Source organism: Tricharina praecox (assembly GCF_024521635.1).
Source record: "Tricharina praecox strain CBS 144465 chromosome Unknown BZA05scaffold_1, whole genome shotgun sequence".
Lineage (NCBI taxonomy): Eukaryota > Fungi > Ascomycota > Pezizomycetes > Pezizales > Pyronemataceae > Tricharina > Tricharina praecox.
This window is the reverse complement of record NW_026250403.1, coordinates 1,470,568-1,490,272: the sequence shown is the minus strand read 5'-3', so window position 1 is coordinate 1,490,272 and position 19,705 is coordinate 1,470,568. Positions and strand designations below refer to the sequence as shown.

The following is a 19,705-nucleotide window of genomic DNA, read 5'->3' as shown; positions in this document are numbered from 1 at the left end:
TGTACTTACTTAGGCATATATCGAATGTGTGATATCGACATAGTTACCTAGGCTGGATCGTGCTCGCCGTCGTCTGTTATCACGCCCAGCTCCAGTCCAGCCATCTCTAGAGCGACAGTCCCCAGCATTGTAGAGGCAGCTGCAGAAGCTGAGCATCACGAGCTGATTATTGGAAGGAGCATACATAGAAGCCTTATCTGGAACTCCAGCGCTAGATATAGCAAGTGACTTGGCGCGATAAGAATTCACGACTGGAACAGCTGTCTGCATTGGGGTTACTAGTAGAGAGAGTCTCCAGTTTGCGACGGGAAGCTGCAGCCTGCGCCGCCCGGAGCAGGGACCCAGGGAATGAAAACCCAAGCCTATGGTTTTACATACAGGCACGAGCGACCCTCACCCACATCCCCAATTTGGCAGCGGTTCGTCTCCAGCTTCTCGTTGGCATGGCTGAAAAGAGTCGGAGACATGAGTTGGCCCGTCAATGCGATCATCCGGCCGAATCTGTAATCACCGAAGCCGTGGGGTCCTTATCACTTGGCGGGCTGGTAGGTTCTTGGCTTCTATCGCGGCTAGATATAACCGCCAATCGTTTACCGCCGAGCCCTCTCAGTTCTATGAACACACTCGCACGTCGAGTCGCCGATGCAAGATTGACTGCGGTTATCTAGCTGAACCATAAAGCTCAGTGGAGTTTTGCATCGAGTGCGTACAAGTAGCATATGTACTGGTCCTAAAAAAAAGGGAAGTCGTCAGCTGGTACCGGTTCAAGCTCAGCGTGGAGGAGGGGTTGACCCGCTGTTCCAGTCCGATGTAACTGACCAACACCTCGACATCTACATAGAGAACGGAATTGCTCGGGGCCTCAATCTAGTCATTAAGGCGATAATGCGGTGTCTCGCATACCCCAGCCACCCACTCACCCTAATAATGTCAATGTAGAGTACTCTACATAGCATCACCTCGCTTCCGAATCTTCATCGTCAACGTGGGGGAGCTAAGGCAAAGGCGAAACGATAACGATAACCTTTCCTTGGCTCGCATATCTAATCTTCACCATTACACACCGTGAAGAGCGGGCATCATCTTCGTGGAAACTCGGGGTTGGAAAAGTCATGAGGTCCTATGCGGGTACTGTCGATCGTCACAACAGTCGTGCGGACTCAAGCAAGGGAATCGTGTTCTGTGTTTTCTCGCCAGCGATCCGCTCTATACAGTATTATACAACCAAATGGTGCAGAATAAATGATCCGAACCAATTAAATCCTCCGACAGTAAGTATACCTACGATATGTCGTCTCCACCACCTACAACTTCGCCCTCGAGCTTGAGCCCCTCCTACTCCTCCCCTTCTTCACCTCGACCTCGATCTCCTCCTCCTCGACCCTCGTCCTCTCTACAGCGTCGGCAAACAGCTCGGCACCAAGTTTCTCAACTAGCGTCAACACTCTACTCCCGACACTCGCCGAATCTCTGCGGTTCTTGCCCTCCCTTCTCGAGATGGCAATGCTCTCGACGTAGTTCCATAGCTGACCTTTATGCAGCATCGCCCCCGTCGCCGGATCCCGTTGTGGTACCCACTCCGGTGAGAGTCGGAGGACGGGTGGGTTCTTGCCGGCTTTTGATTTCTTGGTGATGAGGATTCCTTCCTCCTCGAAGCGTTGAAACGCATTTTTGAGGGATTCCTTGTTGACCGCTTCGAAGTACGAGAGATCACCTTGATGGTACAATGTTTTCCCCGCCTGCGGTTGTCGGTCAGTACGAAATATGGCAGAGTGGAAAGGGTGGAAGCAAATACCAGCTGCGCCATGTCCTGCGCCTCTTTGATACCGACCCAAACCTCCTCGTTGCCCTTCGGAGGCGTGAGGCCGATGATGGCAACGCCGGCCAGCCACGCGCTCTCGATGAACGGCCAGATGAGGAAGCAGTAAAAGTCGTAGTTTTCTCGCCCGCATTGGCGCTCCTCCTCCGTGAGTTCAACGTACTCCAATTCGTTCTTGTCGGCATCTTTGTATCCAATCTTGATGATGCGATCCGCCTCCAGACCTCGCAAAGTCTTGTGAAGATTGTTGACAATACCTTCAGTTGGAAATACGAATTCACCACGGAAGAGCTGTGAGAGGAAGGAGACCTGACTGAAGAGATCCTTGTACGGGACGCGCTGGTTGCTGATGCCACCACCTTGCTTGATGCGCGTGTACATTGCAGCGGCGACAATAGTCTCACTGACGAAGAGGTGAATTACCATATTGCGATAGAAACTCAGCTGGAAGCTACCGGTGATGTTAGTCACTAGACCTGCAAAGGAGGTAAGAGGATGGCTTTACCGGTCCACGGCGTAGTAGGTTTCCTCTGCGAGCCCATCGACCCGTCCTACCAAATCACCAAGGACCGCCAGGCCTCTCTCAACCACCACGCCTGTCTCAACACCGCCAAAGGCCGCAGCTCTTCCGCCTTTTACGCGGATCCTATCGCTTAGCCACTCTATCCTCCTCGCCAATTCACTCTTTCCGACTCCCCGCCCTCGGAGTGTCAACAGCACCGTCCCGATCAAGCTTGTCGGCATGACGACCGAGACCTTATTGATGTCCCCTAGCACTTTGTATCCCAGACTCTTCAACATTTTCAGTCTCAGCTCTGTCGCCGGTTGCTCCGGCTCCACCACGGCCTGCTTTGATACGAACTCATCCATAAACCCCCTCAAGCTCCAAGGGTCATGGAACCGGACATCGACTCTCCCCATCTTCAAACTCAACACCTTCGAACTGCTGAGGAAGTCCCAGAGGTTCTCTTTTTGTTTCGGTATTCCGAGTAGTTCATTGACATATCCTTCTGTCTCAATGACTTTGTCATATTGTGTGCTCACGGGAATGATCCATGCGTCCTCTACTCGCCCGCTCAATAACGAATCTAACAGGTATCCCAGAATTCCGAATTTCGGTTGTAGCAGCTTGCCGGTTCTGCTGCGGCCCCCTTCTATGAAGCATTCGAAGTTGTAACCACCCTTGAGGATCGCATCGACATAACTCTGTACGGTAGATGTGTAGAGTTCGTCTCCGCCAAATGACCGGCGGATAAACATGCCGCCGGCATTCTGCAGGAACTTTCCGACAACAGGGAAATTGAGATTGTCTCCGGCAACGACAACGGGCAGAGCGATACCGAGGCGGTAGCAGATGACCTGTAGAGAGACGTAGTCGATGTGAGATCGGTGGCATGGAAGGAAAATTAAGGACTGCTTCTTCTTAGCAGCCATAGCGGCAATCCTTCGGAGGTTTTGAATCTCTTGCGACGAGACATGAATTCCTTGGTCGTACGTTCGTGCAAGAAGTTGCATGCACAGGTAGTATGCGCCCTGAGCACGACAGCATTAGCACAGTAAGAGAGCTCGACACCCCCGGCGCACCAGATTGCATACCCGGATGAACCGTTTGCTCTCAAACTTGCAGATCATGCCGTCGACGATCCCATCCGCAACCTGATCCAACTGTTTTTCGATTTCCTCTCGCCTCTTCTGCCGACGTATCACTCGCTTTTTGTCACTTCCAAACGTTCCTGCGTCATCCTCCACCGTGGCGCGGCGCTCGGCCAGCTCGCTGATCTTCGCCCGCAACAGTGCGCTCCGTAGAATCCGCATCTTCATCTGCTCGCTGAACCCTTTGTAGAAAATCGGCTGGCCTATGATGTGGTCGTATGCGCGCCATCCCGTGCCCGAATAGTGCAGCGAGATCTGCTTCAGGAACGAGAACGGGTCTTCGCGGAAGTGTGTAAAGTTGGCGGTGATGAGGTCACGCGACTCCTCGTTCTCGAACACGGGGATGGTTGTGGTCTCGACATCGGCGGCCGTGCGGTATTGCTCGGGAACTAGGGGCGGGTGGATATGGGGGGTGTCCGAGCTGAGATCGAGATCCGGGGCCGCCATAGGTACCTATAGATCTAGATGTGTAGGCGTGTGGGTAGATGTGTAAGGTTGGACGTAGTGTTGATTGCGGCGAGTAAGGAGTCAATCGGGACGAGGCGAACACCGGCCAGAGTTAAAAGTACACCGGTAAGGGTTGTACGCGACAGCAGGTCCTTTCATGAATGTCGGTGATGGTTAGCTGGGTGAGATGCCGTGGGTAATTGTTGGGAACCTCGGGATCAGCTTGCACCCTTGTCCGACGTAACTGGAGCGCATATGCCCAGAGCTAACCGAAATTGATTCACATGTAGCGTGTACCTAGGTAGGTGAGATCTCATGAATCAACCGTCCAATGTGTGGCACTGGATGGCATTTGAATAGCCTCTCGAAAGAATCTATTGCTTCGGTCAGAATGTCGGGCCCGTAAATATTGTCCCGCGTTCAGCACTGGTGGCCGGGCAGCACCACGCCTCCTCACTCGATTCTAGACTTTGGCAGGCCCCAGCAGAGCCGCAACGCCGGGTAATTCGCGTATTAGACATTGCTTGTCCCGCCTCAGCACTGCTGCCCGCGACTACTGCGATATCATCCCACCACCGCCGGTTCATCCTCCACGCCCTTCATCTCGACTCATCACAACATTCCACAAGCATGGCCGACCGATACTCTTTCTCTCTTACTACTTTCTCCCCAAGGTTCGCTCGCAAACGATGGTTTTTGATGGATTCGGAAGCTAACTGAGAGCAGTGGGAAGCTTGTGCAGATAGGTACGATCACGAAACCACTCCCAGAACTTTCCAACAGCTGCACGAACCGACCGGAGCGAGCGCCAAGCTCATCTCTCCGACTCTTGTTGGATAGATTGCGATTACGGTCCGTCATAGCTGACAGCTTCTTCCTCCAGAATACGCCCTGAATGCGGTCAACCAGGGAGTTACCTCTCTGGGCATTAAAGGTATCTCTCCACGCTTCTCCGCTCACCACATACGGTCGCCATCTAACACGCATCTCGCATAGCTACCAATGGAGTCGTTCTCGCAACCGAAAAGAAGTCCAGCAACGCCCTCACCAACGCCTCTTCGCTCGAGAAGATCGCCTTAGTAACTCCCGACATCGGCATGGTCTACTCAGGCATGGGCCCCGACTTCCGCGTCCTCGTCGACAAGGCCCGCAAGGTCTCACACACAAACTACAAGCGCATATACAACGAGTACCCGCCCACCAGGATACTCGTGCAGGACGTAGCGAAGGTCATGCAAGAGGCGACACAGAGCGGTGGTGTCCGGCCGTACGGTGTCAGCTTGCTCGTGGCGGGGTGGGACGACAAGCCTGCGGGAACGGGGAAGGGCGGTCCGGCGTTGTACCAGGTGCTTTGCGGGATTCTTGGGAGGTAGCGGAGGAGTTCTTGAGTGCTGATTGTGTGGTTAGGTCGATCCCTCCGGTTCCTACTTCCCGTGGAAAGCCACGGCCATCGGCAAATCTGCGACTTCGGCCAAAACTTTCCTTGAGAAGCGTTACGCCGAGGGCCTCGAGTTGGAGGATGCGATCCATATCGCTCTGTTGACGCTCAAGGAGACGGTATTTGACCCGCTCCCCCGATGCTGCTGCTGGATGAGACATCTAACGTTGTACCGGAATAGATCGAGGGAGAGATGAGCGGCGAGACCATAGAAATCGGCATCGTTGGCCCACCTGCGGATCACTTGCTCGGATACGAGGGTGTCGAGGGCGCGCAAGGACCCAGATTTCGCAAACTCAGCCCGCAAGAGGTGGACGATTATCTGACAAACCTGTGATCGGGGATGGGGTGGGAATTTGAACTTGCATCGCTATGACTTAGATCAATGGAGCCGATATCATGCAGGGTCACTAGATGATAATACCATCACTACGTCATCTAGATAATGATTGTTTTCCAGCACCGGGGGTCGTCGTCGGGGATTCCCGCAGATCACTGATGCTCACTCGACACGAGAAAACACCTGCAAGTGATGAAACAAAAAAACCTTCCCTCAAGCCCTTTCCTCGCTAGGTACACTGCATGCTACACATCCACTCGATGTATGGCGCCCTTCCACCCCACATGTGTCCTATACCTATCAACACTGATAAGCCGGATCTTTCCCCGCACACAAAAGACGGAAGGATACGGGCTGGTGCCCGAATGCTAAAGCCAAGATTAGGACATACAGACTGTGCACCCTCCAATGTCCATGAATGGTAATGATCGGGAAAGAAGCGAGCGAAGTGTCTCGATGCACCGGGGCAAGTACTGAACACAGACAGTATCGAGCTTTCCTAGGGAAAAGTAGGCGAGCGTTCATTGATGGAACCAGCTGGACCACAATAAACACAACAGAAACACGAGCTACCTAGCTGCTACGGAAAGATATAGGCTGGAGCCCGGAAGATTAGGAATACATACAGACTGTGCACCCTCCGATTTCCACGAATGAAAACGATCGGGAAGGATGCGAGCGATGTGCTCGATCCACCGGGCGAGTAAGTACTTGCTGAACACAGACATCTTAGAGCTTTCTTGGGCATGGGAGGCGAGTGTTCTATTGATGGAACCAGATGGACCACAGTAAACACAAGCACGAGCTATGTACATACTGCTCTTCGTGTGCAATTCGTCATCGTCATCGGCGCCAAAAAAAGAAGAAAAAAGAAGAAGAAAACCCTGAAGCCCGCTCGCTAGTGAGGCAGTAGTGTAGATAGTGGAAACAGATTCCCGCGTCTGTGTGCCCTGGAGGTTATGTACAGATGGATCTACTATAAAGTTTTGGCTGGCCTGTGCTCCTCATCCTCCTCTTCGTCCTCCGGATTCGGAATGATTGTTACATACATAGGCACATACCCAGACCGCAACCGCTCGACGGACGTGGCTGCGTCTCCCGCGTTCTAGAGCCGCAGATCCTCGAATCCGCGACTGCCAAGGAAAAAGATGATAAATGCATTTTCAGTCCGTGATATCCCATGACTGACTGAGAAAGTTGGTGAAGTATCACACAGGGATCGCTGAAACTTCCGTCAAGTCAGCCAAGTCAGCCAAATGTTTTGCTTCGTTTTGGCCAAGAGAAGTCCGTTTTTTTGTCATGGCCAAGACTCCAAGAGAAGCCCTTTCTCTCTCTTTGTCATGTCCGTTTCGGTCAAGTTTGAAGCGCTCACTCCTGCGTGCGGCGTTCGGCGTTCGGCAGTCAAGCCATGGGGGTTTCGTCGTTCGGCGTACGATGTACGATGAAACCGTAACCGCAACCGTAAAAGCCCAGCGGCCAGCGGGGAGGGGAGGGGAGGGGAGGGGTGCGTGTGTGGAAAACGACGATCTTCAATTACCAGGTAGATAACTCTAAAGTTGCAACTTGCAACTTGCAAGGCGCTTGCTCCAAGACTCAAGGAGTGAGGCATATACCACAGCTTTTTTCGCTGCGGTCCGTGAGATCTTCGTGGTTTGATTGATCGCATATAAGTATACCCAGTACATAGAGCAATAATGATGGGTCATTCCGGGGTCGGGTGTGGTATGGTAAAGTAATGCGGGGGGCATAAAATGGCGCTTTTCATAAAAAAAATTGTTACCTATCCTTCCTCCAGGCTCCGATGTGACCCTGTGGGGTTTTCATGGATTTTCGTGGATTCGACGGTTACTTGGTGCTACTTGGTACTACTACTACTGCTAGGTACTACTGACGGACGGATGGACATTTCTATGTGGAAGTCTCTTCACATGGCAGACGCTGATGTAGTAACTAACGCAGAGAATGCATTGGTTGCCGTAGAGTCACTGGAGTGGAGTAGATTCTGAAGCCAGCAGAGCAGGTTTCAGTGGAGCGAGCGAGCCATACCTCCCGACACGATACATACTGACATTCTTTCCTCTCGATGCGGATCATGATGATCACATCCATCGTCGAAGCCGAAGTTGAGCAGCAATATAGTGGTGGTAGTACCTATTCGGGTATTACCGGGCAGCATAACTTGTTTATGTATTCACCCTCCAGCCCTACGGGCAAAGGCGGAGTGGACTGTGCCGCTCCGGAGCCGGAGGAGCGCGATGCGTAGTGCCGCCTGCGGCCTGCGGGGATTCCCCAGGTTTTTGCGTTGGCGAGGAGTGGTGTCCAAGCCAGAGGATATTTTGGTGGTGGTGGTGGTGGTGGTGGTTGGTAGGTTGGTTCGTTGGTTGATTCGTTGGTTGATTCGTTGATTACTTGGATTTCCTGAACAGGGAAGTTGTGCAGAGCTGAGCTCAGTAGTGTTAGTCGGTCGGCCGGTGGAAGTGACGACTTCGCGATCGTGTGCATGAAGAACTCGCACGACTGAGAGTCCGAGTCCGGAGTCCTGAGTCCTGACCAGACTTCGAGTCTCTCTGAGAGAGAGGTGTCAATATTCCCGTCAAAGTGCCGAGATATTCCTCTGCGAAGCGAGCGGCACAAGGAACACGCGACACGCGTTCACTCTCCTTGCTTTGTTATCTACTTGGTTCTCTCCATCCCTCCTTCCGTGCGTCGTTCCTTCCCGTTCGCTTCACGATCGGCGCTGCCGTTGGTGTTGCTGTTGTCGCCCGTCTCCGTCTCCGCCGCCGCCGTTGTCGTACTCTACTAGCAGTTGCTCGTCGCAGGATTTGAGAAGACTGTTCGAGTTTGTCTTTCGCTAAATCGGTTACTTCTATGCGCATGTGCTGCCTGCTCGGTGACTCTGTCCACTGCGGAGTCGAGCATGTAGAGCAGGTACCTATAGCAGGTCATATCATACATCTTCACAGTCTGCTGGGTGAGATCGGATAGCCGTTGCAGCTACTGCAGGATGGGGGAAAGCGCTGATTGGGCCCTCCGGCGCTCGGGTAGGGATATTCCAGGGGGTGCTGGTCGTGTTTTCTTCGTCTTTGCTTTTCTTCACACTCAGCAGCCGGGAAGAGAAGGAAGGAAGTTGGAGAGAGTGTGCGTGCCGATGACACCCACAGGGCACACGTAGAAGGGGGAAGGTTGGTGGGACCGATTGTCATTGGCGGACAAGTGGGATCTCATCCTGCCCATCCCAGATGCATTTAACGTTTCTTCTTCCGCTTTCCTTCTGGCCTGCTCCGAGCTGGTCATTTCTCTAACAGCCGTCTGCTAGCAACTATCAGGACCGCATTCCACATCTTCTTGCCGCTCTCCTCCCAGACTCTCCCTCCGACAACAACAACAACAACGTCTCTCCCGACAACGACTCCAACGACTCCGTCCAATCCAGCGGTCTCGTCTCCGCCGCCCGCCTACTGTCCCCCCGTCCTCGTCCCGCTTCACCTCCCTGAGGATTGCTGGCTTGCCTTGGCCCTGCTAGACTATAGTCCGGAAGAAACCTTCTCAAACTCTGCTGCTACAGCTCCTACCTCGTCTCGCTCCGATTTGCTCATCTCGAACCTCCAAACCTCCCACCCAACGCGCATACTTCGCTGCAACACCCATATCCAGAGCACCAGCTCTCGGCGTCTCTAACCAACTCGCTGTGTACCGTGTCTAGAACAACTCTATCTTCACCGAACCGTCGAACCCACCCAGATCCAGATCCCCTTCTTAAGCTGCCAGTTCCCGCCCTCCATATCTGCAGGAACCCCCAACATCTCACACTGTGACATCTTGATCTTACCACTGCATCTTCCCGTTCACAATCAGTCCCTTGCACCTCCTCGTACTCCCCCAATACACTATCACATCTTCTTGGTTGCTCCAAGACTCTCCAGACTCAAGAAGCTGGCTTCTTTACATACGTCTTCAAGATGAACTGTCCTACTAGAGACCCAGAGCCAACTGGTACCCTCCTCGCCCTCCAAACCCTCCTGTCACCCGCTGACAGTAGCCTCTCAGGCAATCCTACCTTCAATCAGAATCCTCCCACCTTCGACCGCACACTGGTTCCCCGAAGCTCCCCCGTCTGCGGCGGGGGCAGCCTTAGCGAGGACCAGTACAATATGGGCCTCCATGTGATGGCAGTATTCGTAGTATTGACCCAGAGCACGCTTGGTAAACAAACCTTTGTCCCCCCCTGTCGGTGCATCTAGGCTGACTGAAGCTCCCGCGGTACAGCATGCGCATTCCCCTTGATCGCGAAACGGTTCCCGCGCCTCCGCATCCCCCCCTCCTTCCTTTTCTTTGCCCGCCACTTCGGTACCGGCGTCCTCATCGCGACCGCATTCGTGCACCTGCTCCCCACGGCCTTCATCTCGCTCACCGACAAATGTCTGCCCGCCTTCTGGACGGAGCAGTACCCGGCTATGGCCGGCGCCATCGCTATGGCTGCCGTCTTCCTGGTCACGATCGTCGAGATGGTGTTCACCAAGGGCCTGTGCGGCGGACATTACTCGCCTGATGACCACCGGAATGCGACGCTGGAGTCTGGACACTCCGCCGCTGCCGTTGCTGCTGCTGGCAAAGAAAAGGATGTAGGGGAGGATGAGGAGGCGGTGGAGGAGGGGGAGGAGGAGGAGGGAGGGAGGGGGAGGAGGGAGGGGGGCGACGAGCGCAGTAGTGACTCGGGGAGCGAGCACATCGGCGGTCGTGGAGGGATGGGACGCCTTGGATTCGGAATGGCGGGTCGTCGGCGATCCCGTTCCCACTCTATGGCTCAGGAACTGCAGAAGTTCTCGTCTGAGATGCAGCGCAATCGACAGTCCAACTCCATTGCGATGGTCCTGGAGAAGGCGGACCACCTCCAATCGGGCGATTCGACACCCATCGAATCGAAATTCCCTTCGTCGCCGACCACCTCGGAGCACAATCACAAGATCAAACTCACGCCCCAGCAACGCCACAAGAAGGCCATGCTGCAGGTGTTCCTCCTCGAGATGGGTATCCTCTTCCACAGCGTCTTCATCGGCATGGCGCTCTCCGTCACCGTCGGCTCGCCATTCATCGTCCTGCTCATCGCCATCGCCTTCCACCAAACCTTCGAAGGTCTCGCCCTGGGCTCGCGCATCGCCGCCCTAAAGTGGGAGAAGGGCGCGATCCAGCCGTGGGCGATGGCATGCGCCTACGGACTCACCACCCCCATCGGCCAAGCCATCGGCCTCGCCACACACACGCTCTACTCGCCCGACTCGCCCACGGGCCTACTGATGGTCGGCATCATGAACTCCATCTCCTCGGGGCTGCTGGTGTTTGCGGGACTGGTGGAGCTGCTCGCAGAGGACTTCCTTAGCGACGAGAGCTGGCATACACTCCAGGGGCGCAACCGTATCGCGGCGTGCTGCTGGGTCTTTGCGGGCGCGTTCGGAATGAGCCTTGTCGGCGCTTGGGCTTGATTCTTCTTGACTCTTTTGTTTTTTGGACTTTTTGTGGCTTTGTTTTGGACTTTTCCTTGAAAACTATCTTTTATGAATATGTACGCTTGATGTACGCTTGATGTATGAAGACATTTGTGTTGAATGTTGAGTGGAGGAGGGCATTGCATGCATGGTTGTTTTGGTTTTGTGTTTGTGTTTCGTTTTCTTTCTTTGCTCTCTGCCCTTCAACGGACATATTTATGCTGCAGAAATGGGGTATTGGTGATGCTTGCGTGTGTGGTAGAAATAGAGGTCTGAGGGAGGGCTTTTGGGTCTGGCGGGGGGCTGGCTTCCCTCACTGGATGCCCTCACTGGATGGATGTGGTGGATGGGTATGGTGGATGGGTATGGTGGATACCTGTGATGGTGGATGGTGGATGATGGATGGTGGATGATGGATATTTAAAGGATCTCTTGTCGCTAGAATTGAGACTCTTTTTGCATTCATGCTTGACTGTGCTATTGGTGATGGTGATGGTGAGAGAACCAGCTTGGACGATCCTTCCCAGGGGGGTATGGTACAATGTAGAGATGGCAGCACCGACTGCCTTCTATCATAATTCTAATGCAGTCGGTGCTTCCACGGGAATAGCCCGGCGATCGATACCAAGGCCGAGCGGAAGCATCGCATCGCTCACTATCCGAGCGTCGCGCTCGGACCGGTGAGGACGGTTTCGGCCAGTAGATAATGAATAGTCGCGGTCGGCGATGGGATTCACAATAGCTACTAGTAAACGTCGGTCCCGATCCTATCGTTTCGCCGGGTCTACCTATCGGAGTGTGTACCTACTTCAAGTACCTACCGCTTCGCCCTCCCTTCTGCTGGAAGGACTCGTGGTAGCGATCACTGGAGCGATGGAGATGGAGAGAAGTGAAGTGGTATGTTTGGGTCTATGAGCTACAGGTAGTTACAAGAGAGAGAGAGAGAGAGAGAGAAAACAAAACTTGGACCCGCTACCGCACCGAATATTCCAAGCACTCACCACCAGTCCTCCGAACGGCTACTAGTAGTGGACTACTCACAGAAACACACTTGTTTTCCTGAACGTGGGGGAATCCTCCTGTCACTTCACAGAGTATCACCCGCCTGTCCTGTCCATCCTGTCCGTCCGACTTTGTTGACAGGTTGACAGACTCATCTTCTATCCGTTCGTTCAATTACCTAGCCACGGCACGTAAACAGTACAGCCACCCAAACAGAGCAGAGCACATTGCCTCGCCCTGCGCAGGCTGACCATCATATACTAGTAAGGCCATCAAGTTCGAGTTATGGATCCAGAGGAAACGAAAATCAAGATCAATCCTTCATAACTTCATAAGGAAAAAGACACAACGAAAAAGCCGAAAGAAAACACAAGAGCTCGCAAGAACTTTGCCATTCCCCTCCCTTCCCTTCCGCACCTCCGCTAAGATCTCATACACGCGCGCACACAGAGACACAGACACAATGGCAAAAAAAAAACTGATGATAACCCTCCACTCCAGCTCCAGCTCCAGCTCCAGCTCCCTTACGCAGGTGACAATCTAAATCCGCCTTACACCGCCAATCCAGAAACACCCCTTCCGCCGACGACACCGATCCAGTCGCTGCCTGTCTTCCCGACCGACGGGCTCCACGACAGATTGTTGACTTCGGTCTCGCAGCCCCACCATGCGACGGGTTGACGCTCCTGCTCGACACCCTTCTCCGTCTTGATGGTTCCTGTGGCGCCGCCGCCGGCAGCACCAAAGATGTCCCACACGAGGATTTCGCAGTCGTCGCCACCAGCGGCGAGGACACCTCTTCGGCCGGGGTTCCACTCGCAGCAGTTCACGTTTGCGGTGTGTCCCTTGAGCTCGACAAGCGCTTGGCCGGGCTGGCGGACGTCGAGGATGCGGACTACGGAGGAGTTGGCGCAGAAGGTGGCGATTAGGTGTTGGTCGTGGGGGGAGGCGGCGAGGCGGAGGAGCGCGGGCGGCGAGCTGTTGACGGGGGAGCCACCATCGTGGTCAGACCCAGAGGAGGCTTTGCTAGCTCCCGGTTCGTAGATGATGGTTGAGTGCTCGAGGGATCGGAGGTCGAACATGCGGACGCTACCGTCGGCGCCACAGGAGGCGAAGACGTCAACGGAATTGGACATGAAGCGCACGTCGAATACTTCCTTGTCGTGTGCAATCAGCTGCGTTTTGGCGGTGAGCGTTGGGATGTCCCATATTGTGCAGGTCGTGTCGATCGAGGAGGTGATGATCAATGACGGGGAAACTTGGTTCCAATCTAGTGATGTTAGAGGCGCGGTGAAGTCTGTGGATTTTGAGTTGGAGAGGAGCGCTAGTGGTGTGAGCTTCGGCGTCTGTGTGGGGTAGCTGCGCGATGTGATCGAGTTGCTGTTCGGTGTGGGAGCGGCGGAGCCGGGCGCGGGCAGCGACCACAACCTCAGATGGTCGCCGGAAGTGGCTAGGAGGTCAGTGAGCGACTTCGAGGATGGCGGTTCCCACAGCACGCGGGTTATCGGGTACGTGTGCGTTGCTTCGGCAAGCTTCGTGAACTCGAGTGTAGGTGCACCGGGCTGCTGGAGATCGGCGGGCCCGGGGCGGGTGTCAAGGACTTGAATCTGTACGTCCAACGTCAGCTGCAATCCCAAATCAACACGATAGCGGGGTACCAACGTAGTTATGGCTGTCTTCTGTGTAGCTGCCGACAGCTACACGGCCGTATCCACCGCTGGCCGAGGGGTTCCACTTGCACCAGTCGATAGCGTACAAGCCGTAGGGGCACATCCATCGTCCCGGCCCCACAGCGCCATAGCTTTCTTGTGGCTCGCGCATTGAATTCGAACTGTTGGATGAACCCGTTAATCCTATTCCCTGACTCCCCACTCCAGAGTGTGAATGCGAGGTAGTGTGCTGCGAAGAGCTGGGGTAAGTGGGGGTCAATGCCCCCGGGTGATTGTACTTTCTTGAGCCGCCGACATCACCGCCACCGCCGGGATTTAACTGCGCGTTCGGCGAATAGCCACTGCCGCCGCCGCCACCGCTGGTGTTTGTCCGATGCATGGACGATCTTTGTTGAGAGGCCTGCGGGACCGCAGCGGGCGCCGTGGACGTGGACGAGATGTGCGGTCGTGACCCGGTGTTCGACGATGGGTTCGCGGAGTGATATGCTGTGTAGGTCGGCTGCTGCGAGGACGGCTGCTGACTCGAGATCTGCTGCTTTTGAGTCGGATCCGATGGCCGCTGCGATAGGTGATGTGGGTGCGATTGAGTGGCCGAGGAGGGATGGTCTTGATACAGCTGTTCCTGCTGGGAATGCCGTTGCTGTTGCTGCTGCTGCTGCGACCGACTACTTCCCGATGAGCCTGGCTGTGTGACTGGTGAGGGCAGACGGAAGGAGATGGACTTCTTTGGTGGGAGAGCGGAGTCGGGCGATATTATGGACGAGCCTCCGGAGTGAATGGGGGTGATGCCTGAGTTCTGCTGCGAGCCCGGAGGGTTGCCCGCGTTTGATGTCTGAAGTCGGAGACCTGAGTTCTGGTTGCTGTTTGGCAATCTCGAGGTTGATGTGTTGGTAGCTCCTCCTCCTACAAGAGCAGCGGGGTTCCCGATTCCAGTCAGTGTCTGTGATGCGGCTTGGACTAGGGAAGCGAGAGGTTGATCGGAGACGGGTGCGTTGGACGTATGCGACTGCGAGCGCGAGTGGCCGATGCCGTGAAGAGGCATCGCTCAAGAAGAAATAAAGAATAAGCTTGAAGACGGTATATGGCCACAATATCCTAAAGTTTCGGCGGTCTGTTTTGAATGTCCTCGCGAAAGTTTTAGAGTTGGCTGTGTTTTCATCCAGAATGGCGCCCCCTTCCCCTCCTTGCTCTACCGCCGACTTCGGCCCCTAGTCATTCTCGAGCCGTGTGGATCTTCCCCCTAGCATTCAAGGGCTCAGGGCTGAGGTATGAGGCACGATGCAAGGTAGAGATAGTAACGATAGCTCATGGGGATCCAGATAGAAGAAGAAGAAGCAGAGTCTATCGCGACTTCCGGCGACGGTGTCGCGATGGCTGGGGCTCATTAGTCAGCACCTGCATGCTAATTACTAGTAGCTCCAAGCCCAGCCTTATTCATCGTGACGAGTGATGTCATGTGATTTTATCAAGAAATCCCTCTGAAGCGGGCCTTACAAGTTCCAAGTGCCCAGCAAGCGCAGATCCCCCGCTTATAGGATTCCGGCTCCTTCTGTTCCACTCCTCCTTTTCCTTCCCTTCGCCACAACAAATCATCTTGACCAATTACACACCTTCACCACAAGTTATGCATCAATTGCAACTCCAGAGGGTAAACACACACACAAAACCATACAACAAATCAACCACATGCAATCAACGACAGGATATTTACAAAAACGGCCGAAATCAACAGCAAAACGCAAACCTTAGCCCCAATATGGTTCATTACAACACGAAAACAAATCAAGCCATCCGCTTTTCCTCCGACGGCCCAGCCTTTCCGCCAATACTCGCACCACTGTGGAACGAGTTCTCACTCTCCTCGGGGTCGACGGCCTCGTTATCCTCAAGCTCCTCGGGGAGAGTCATGTTCAGAGCCATGGAGACGAGTGCTGTAACTGCGAATCCAGTGGCCATGAAGATCTCGATGGCGTCCAGGAATCCGCGAAGAGCATGGTTGTCGCCTTCGTAGGTGAAGAAGTAACTGGATTTCTGTCAGTCTACAGCACCCACTAGGATTATGGAGGGGGGAACTCACTCGAAGTAGTTGGTGACGAGAGTGGCACCATAACCGATAGCGAGCGCAGCAGTAAGAATGAACCTGTTGCGGCGGGTGAAGGCCATGGTGCTGATGATCTTGATTCCGGAGACTGCGACCGAGGTGAAGAGGAAGGTGGTCATTCCTCCCAAGACTGCCTGGGGGATTGCGACGAGAGCGGCGGCGAATTTGGCAAAGATTCCCATGAGAATGAGGAAGAAACAGCAGGCGAAACCAGCCTTGCGGTTGGCACACCGAGTAAGGTTGATGACTCCGTTATTCTGAGCGAACACACTCATCGGAGTGATGGTGCACAGTCCAGCGATGATGCCGGCAAGCCCGTCGGACAAAATACCGCCCTGAATGCGGGAGTCGAAGAGCTCTCCCTCAACATCCAACCGGGAAACCTCGCAAGTGGCCTATTCTATATCAACATCGGAAGTCTCGTGGGGAAAAGGGACTAGTAGGCATACTGAAATGTCACCAACAGCCTCACAGGCCAGGATGATATACACAGCCAACATAGGCAATACAGCAGGACCATAAATTGACAGCTTGAAGGTCTCGACCCAGATGAAGTTCGCAACAGGTGCCTAATTCAAGGCGTCAGAGGAATAGTCCAACAAAGCCGTTGATAAAACTTACCGCATCAATCCCGCTCTTGTCAAAGTAATTGGTTGCACCAGCGATGATGCAACCAACCATAAGGCCCATCACTACAGAAGTCGACTTCATGATGGGGCTTCCAAATCTTTCGCACAGGATGATGGTGACGAATACCGAGAAACCCAAGCCAAGGAACTCTGCAGATCCCCAGGGCAAAGGGTGGGGGGCATTGATGTTGGGACACATGGAGAAGAAGCCATCAGGACGATCCTTGCAGGGACCGGTTCCTCCAGCCCAGTTCTGGAAACCGGTCTCGATGAGATGAACACCGATGAGCATGACGGTGGGTCCGGTGACAATCGGAGGGAAGAGCTTGCGGAGTACTTTCGGTGGGAGGAAGGAGAGACCGATTTCGAGAATAGCGCACAAACATGCCGTTCCAAGGATTGCTCCATATCCATTTGGACAGGGCAATTTTGTGCCATCTGCTGCAATCGGGCAGGTTCCGTTCCGGTAGAACTGTGCCAAAGCTTTCTGGGCTATGGGAATGATGGTGAAGGAGGTTCCGACTCTACACTGGATATTAGACCAGACTTTTGCGTCCAAAAGAGGGAGAGTTGTACACAGAGATCAAACCAGTGCCAATAAAGTACGGGGTGCCTTTGATGTGGAATCGGGTGATCTGAATCAAAGACAAGATACCGCACACAATGAGAGATGCCGAGACGAGATATTGCTGGGTTGCAATAGTGAAATTGGCACCGGCAGCCCCGGAGAGAAGAATCGGAGGTGTGATCACACCAGCCAGCATGGCAAGAGCACTATCACGACGCTTTAGTATCCGTGTTCGATGATTCTTCTTTGAGAGACATACTGTTGAAACCCGAGTAAAAGCGCAAGTACAACGGGCATGTGATCATTGAGTCCAAAAAATGGTGAAGCCCGCCGAGGCTTCTTCATGAACGGAAGATTAGGCTGTGTATGTACGTCAGATATTGCCACCTAAGCTGCGAGGAAATTGGGGACATACTCGGAAGAGGAACGCATAGTCGTAGTCCCCAACGATACCCTCTCTAGGACAGCGGTTAGAACGATGTCGAACATGCTGAACTGTATAGGGTAGAATTCTTACTTGGTTGTGAAGGCCCAAACAAGCCGCCGGATCCTGTCGCTGATGGTCTTTTTGGGGATGGAACCCGGAACAATCTCGCTCGGCGTGGACATCTTTGCTGTGTGTACGAGCGCCGCGAGTGCCCAATGCTTCGAAGACGGGCTTTATATCGAAATACGGTGACCGTCACTGTATGGGCAGAGTATGTGCGAGAGCTAACGCAGGCCGCTCGGGAGAATTGGGGTGTCGAAGCGACGATAAGGCCGACTGCTAACCAAGCGTCGGATAGGTACCGAACTGTGAAGTAAAGCCTGGGGGTAAAAAGGTGGTCGGACGACTACCCTGGTTATACGAGCTGGAAAGATCCCGATGAAGCGACCCTGTGGATGAGCCTGGACTGATAATCTCAACGGACTGGGGGCAACAGGTGGTTTATATCCATCATTCGAGGCCTCAAGCACCCAGTACAATCGATATCGCCTCGGAGGAGGGAGCTAATCAGGCCCAGGCACTGGAATGATGATTCGATACACAAGGCGAATCTCCAGACTCCAGTAACCAGAACGCCGGAATCACTTTGCTGCAAGCCAGAATTCAGATTCAAGAAATCGAGAGCTCGCCGAACATCACAACCGAGTCCCTGGTCTGAGGAAGGGTAGTTTTTGGCGGGATATCAGTTTGTGGCGGTGATAACAAGCGGTGGGCGGAGAGCTCCGATGGGTCGCCATGGTGAGTGTGGCCAAAACGTCGCTGACTGTAGCGTCTCGGCCCGGATTATCTGCGATAAGCGCGAGGTTGCCGTAACGGAAGGGCAGATACGAGTGGGCTCTTGATACAGAGCAGGCAACAGTGGCGATTTTGTGTTTCCTTTTTTTCTCTTCGTGAACTTGAATTGATCTAGATTGTAAGAGGGTTTTAGCACTCTCCAAGCCGTGCGTGCGCTCACGAGTCACAATAGCATTTCCCACGCTGCTATTACATAGCGGTACGTGCAGGCCAAATACGCTCCACGTATCATACAAACGTAAACGGAGAACTCCACTGACTCTTCTCAACGGTTACGAGTCTTATGGTCATCTTAGAGTGAGTCTCCGGTAATGGGGGGAGGGTTTTTTTGGCTCCATTGGTCGTCCGCACATACTTCATGCGACGGGCACCAGCTCTCCGCGCGCCCAGAGGTGGAACGCATACTTCTCGGCTTTGTCCGCTTCGGCGAGCGGGAGACATAGCCCGGACACTCTCTGCATACATAGAGTATGTAGGAATCTTATTCGCATGTCTGTGATTGTCTCCAACCGATCCGCCGCAAACGCGTGTCACGGCCAACTCAGACAGCACGCTCTCATCTCTCCACCGAAAGCGCCGAACTCCGATCCGATGTGGAAGCCCGGTAGCCCCGCATGGCCCACCCAACACATGGCGATGACCGCCAGAAATCGCAACGTCTGGCAGACTGTGGGGGAGACGCGATGCACCCACATGTGGAACCCTATCAGCGGAACGCTACCGTATTCACCACTATCAGAGGCTACCCGGATCAGGAACAGTCGCTCCCGAGAACGGCCCCAGCTTTCTCGGTTAACGTGAGCCTGCCTAGCCCTATATACGTTGGCCACGGACGGGATCTCCACGGCTCACGATTTCTGGTGATGATTTGGTGGTGGCTTCGACCATCATAATATGGCCTTTTGAAGATTTCGCTGCTCGCCGGATCTGGAGGAACAATCTTTCAGAGCCTGGACGTTCGGAAACTCACCGGCGACAGTTTTTCTGTGGACACTTGCAGATGGTTTGCAGATGGTTTGCAGGAAAAAGCTCGCCAAAGGAATCATCCCCCCACAGCGATCTCGCTCATATCCGAGTGGGCACAAGATGGCAACGTGGGGAACCGGAAAAGCCCTTTTCTTGGCATTCTGCACACCTCGTTGCCGCCGGCCAACGACAATGAACCTTTGAGTCACTCTCTATCTGTCGACGTCCTCCCATTCAAGTTCCCTCCCCCTCCACGAGAACACCCACTGAGGCAGCAACTACGCCGACCTTCTCTCCTCTCCCAAAG

The 19,705-nt window shown here is 54.1% G+C and overlaps 5 protein-coding genes across 5 annotated transcripts; 2 read left to right on the top strand and 3 right to left on the bottom strand.

The window, feature by feature from the left end:
* Positions 1 to 1,164: 1,164 nt before the first annotated feature.
* BZA05DRAFT_382398 (acyltransferase-domain-containing protein) lies at positions 1,165 to 4,125 on the bottom strand. Its single transcript, XM_051482110.1, has 4 exons — positions 3,416 to 4,125; positions 2,325 to 3,352; positions 1,796 to 2,270; positions 1,165 to 1,739 (listed from the first exon to the last, which is right to left on the bottom strand). Exons 1-4 carry the CDS (start codon positions 3,917 to 3,919, stop codon positions 1,305 to 1,307), a joined length of 2,442 nt encoding a protein of 813 aa, XP_051344372.1. The 5' UTR covers positions 3,920 to 4,125; the 3' UTR covers positions 1,165 to 1,304.
* Positions 4,126 to 4,472: 347 nt separating this feature from the next.
* Positions 4,473 to 5,869, top strand: BZA05DRAFT_382396 (nucleophile aminohydrolase). Its single transcript, XM_051482109.1, has 6 exons — positions 4,473 to 4,593; positions 4,646 to 4,665; positions 4,803 to 4,853; positions 4,916 to 5,265; positions 5,327 to 5,476; positions 5,539 to 5,869. Exons 1-6 carry the CDS (start codon positions 4,550 to 4,552, stop codon positions 5,692 to 5,694), a joined length of 771 nt encoding a protein of 256 aa, XP_051344371.1. The 5' UTR covers positions 4,473 to 4,549; the 3' UTR covers positions 5,695 to 5,869.
* A 3,409-nt stretch (positions 5,870 to 9,278) lies between these two features.
* On the top strand, positions 9,279 to 11,335 carry BZA05DRAFT_13021 (Zinc/iron permease). Its single transcript, XM_051478784.1, has 2 exons — positions 9,279 to 9,900; positions 9,964 to 11,335. Exons 1-2 carry the CDS (start codon positions 9,657 to 9,659, stop codon positions 11,175 to 11,177), a joined length of 1,458 nt encoding a protein of 485 aa, XP_051344370.1. The 5' UTR covers positions 9,279 to 9,656; the 3' UTR covers positions 11,178 to 11,335.
* A 1,398-nt stretch (positions 11,336 to 12,733) lies between these two features.
* On the bottom strand, positions 12,734 to 14,894 carry BZA05DRAFT_330435 (WD40-repeat-containing domain protein; the record flags this gene model as incomplete). The annotated part of the gene is made up of 2 exons (XM_051480537.1): positions 12,734 to 13,789; positions 13,845 to 14,894. The coding sequence occupies 2 exons, from the start codon at positions 14,892 to 14,894 to the stop codon at positions 12,734 to 12,736; spliced, it is 2,106 nt and encodes a 701-aa protein (XP_051344369.1).
* Positions 14,895 to 15,296: 402 nt separating this feature from the next.
* Positions 15,297 to 18,015, bottom strand: BZA05DRAFT_12997 (permease family-domain-containing protein). The gene is made up of 8 exons (XM_051478781.1): positions 17,668 to 18,015; positions 17,566 to 17,608; positions 17,410 to 17,510; positions 17,159 to 17,356; positions 16,575 to 17,106; positions 16,403 to 16,522; positions 15,930 to 16,348; positions 15,297 to 15,875 (listed from the first exon to the last, which is right to left on the bottom strand). Exons 1-8 carry the CDS (start codon positions 17,757 to 17,759, stop codon positions 15,635 to 15,637), a joined length of 1,746 nt encoding a protein of 581 aa, XP_051344368.1. The 5' UTR covers positions 17,760 to 18,015; the 3' UTR covers positions 15,297 to 15,634.
* Between the last annotated feature and the right edge of the window lie 1,690 nt (positions 18,016 to 19,705).

Excerpts from the sequence above, each read along its gene's own strand:
- BZA05DRAFT_382398 (XM_051482110.1), bottom strand. The coding sequence starts at position 3,919 with ATGGCGGCCCCGGATCTCGATCTCAGCTCGGACACCCCCCATATCCAC. Across the intron at positions 3,353-3,415 it reads AGAGCAAACGGTTCATCCGG|GGCGCATACTACCTGTGCAT; the intron begins GTATGCAATCTG and ends TGTCGTGCTCAG. Across the intron at positions 2,271-2,324 it reads ACCTACTACGCCGTGGACCG|CTTCCAGCTGAGTTTCTATC; the intron begins GTAAAGCCATCC and ends CATCACCGGTAG.
- BZA05DRAFT_382396 (XM_051482109.1), top strand. The coding sequence starts at position 4,550 with ATGGCCGACCGATACTCTTTCTCTCTTACTACTTTCTCCCCAAG. Across the intron at positions 4,594-4,645 it reads CTTACTACTTTCTCCCCAAG|TGGGAAGCTTGTGCAGATAG; the intron begins GTTCGCTCGCAA and ends AACTGAGAGCAG. Across the intron at positions 5,477-5,538 it reads TGTTGACGCTCAAGGAGACG|ATCGAGGGAGAGATGAGCGG; the intron begins GTATTTGACCCG and ends GTACCGGAATAG.
- BZA05DRAFT_13021 (XM_051478784.1), top strand. The coding sequence starts at position 9,657 with ATGAACTGTCCTACTAGAGACCCAGAGCCAACTGGTACCCTCCTCGCC. Across the intron at positions 9,901-9,963 it reads ATTGACCCAGAGCACGCTTG|CATGCGCATTCCCCTTGATC; the intron begins GTAAACAAACCT and ends CCCGCGGTACAG.
- BZA05DRAFT_12997 (XM_051478781.1), bottom strand. The coding sequence starts at position 17,759 with ATGTCCACGCCGAGCGAGATTGTTCCGGGTTCCATCCCCAAAAAGACC. Across the intron at positions 17,511-17,565 it reads ACTATGCGTTCCTCTTCCGA|CCTAATCTTCCGTTCATGAA; the intron begins GTATGTCCCCAA and ends GTACATACACAG. Across the intron at positions 16,349-16,402 it reads AGGCTGTTGGTGACATTTCA|GCCACTTGCGAGGTTTCCCG; the intron begins GTATGCCTACTA and ends GATATAGAATAG.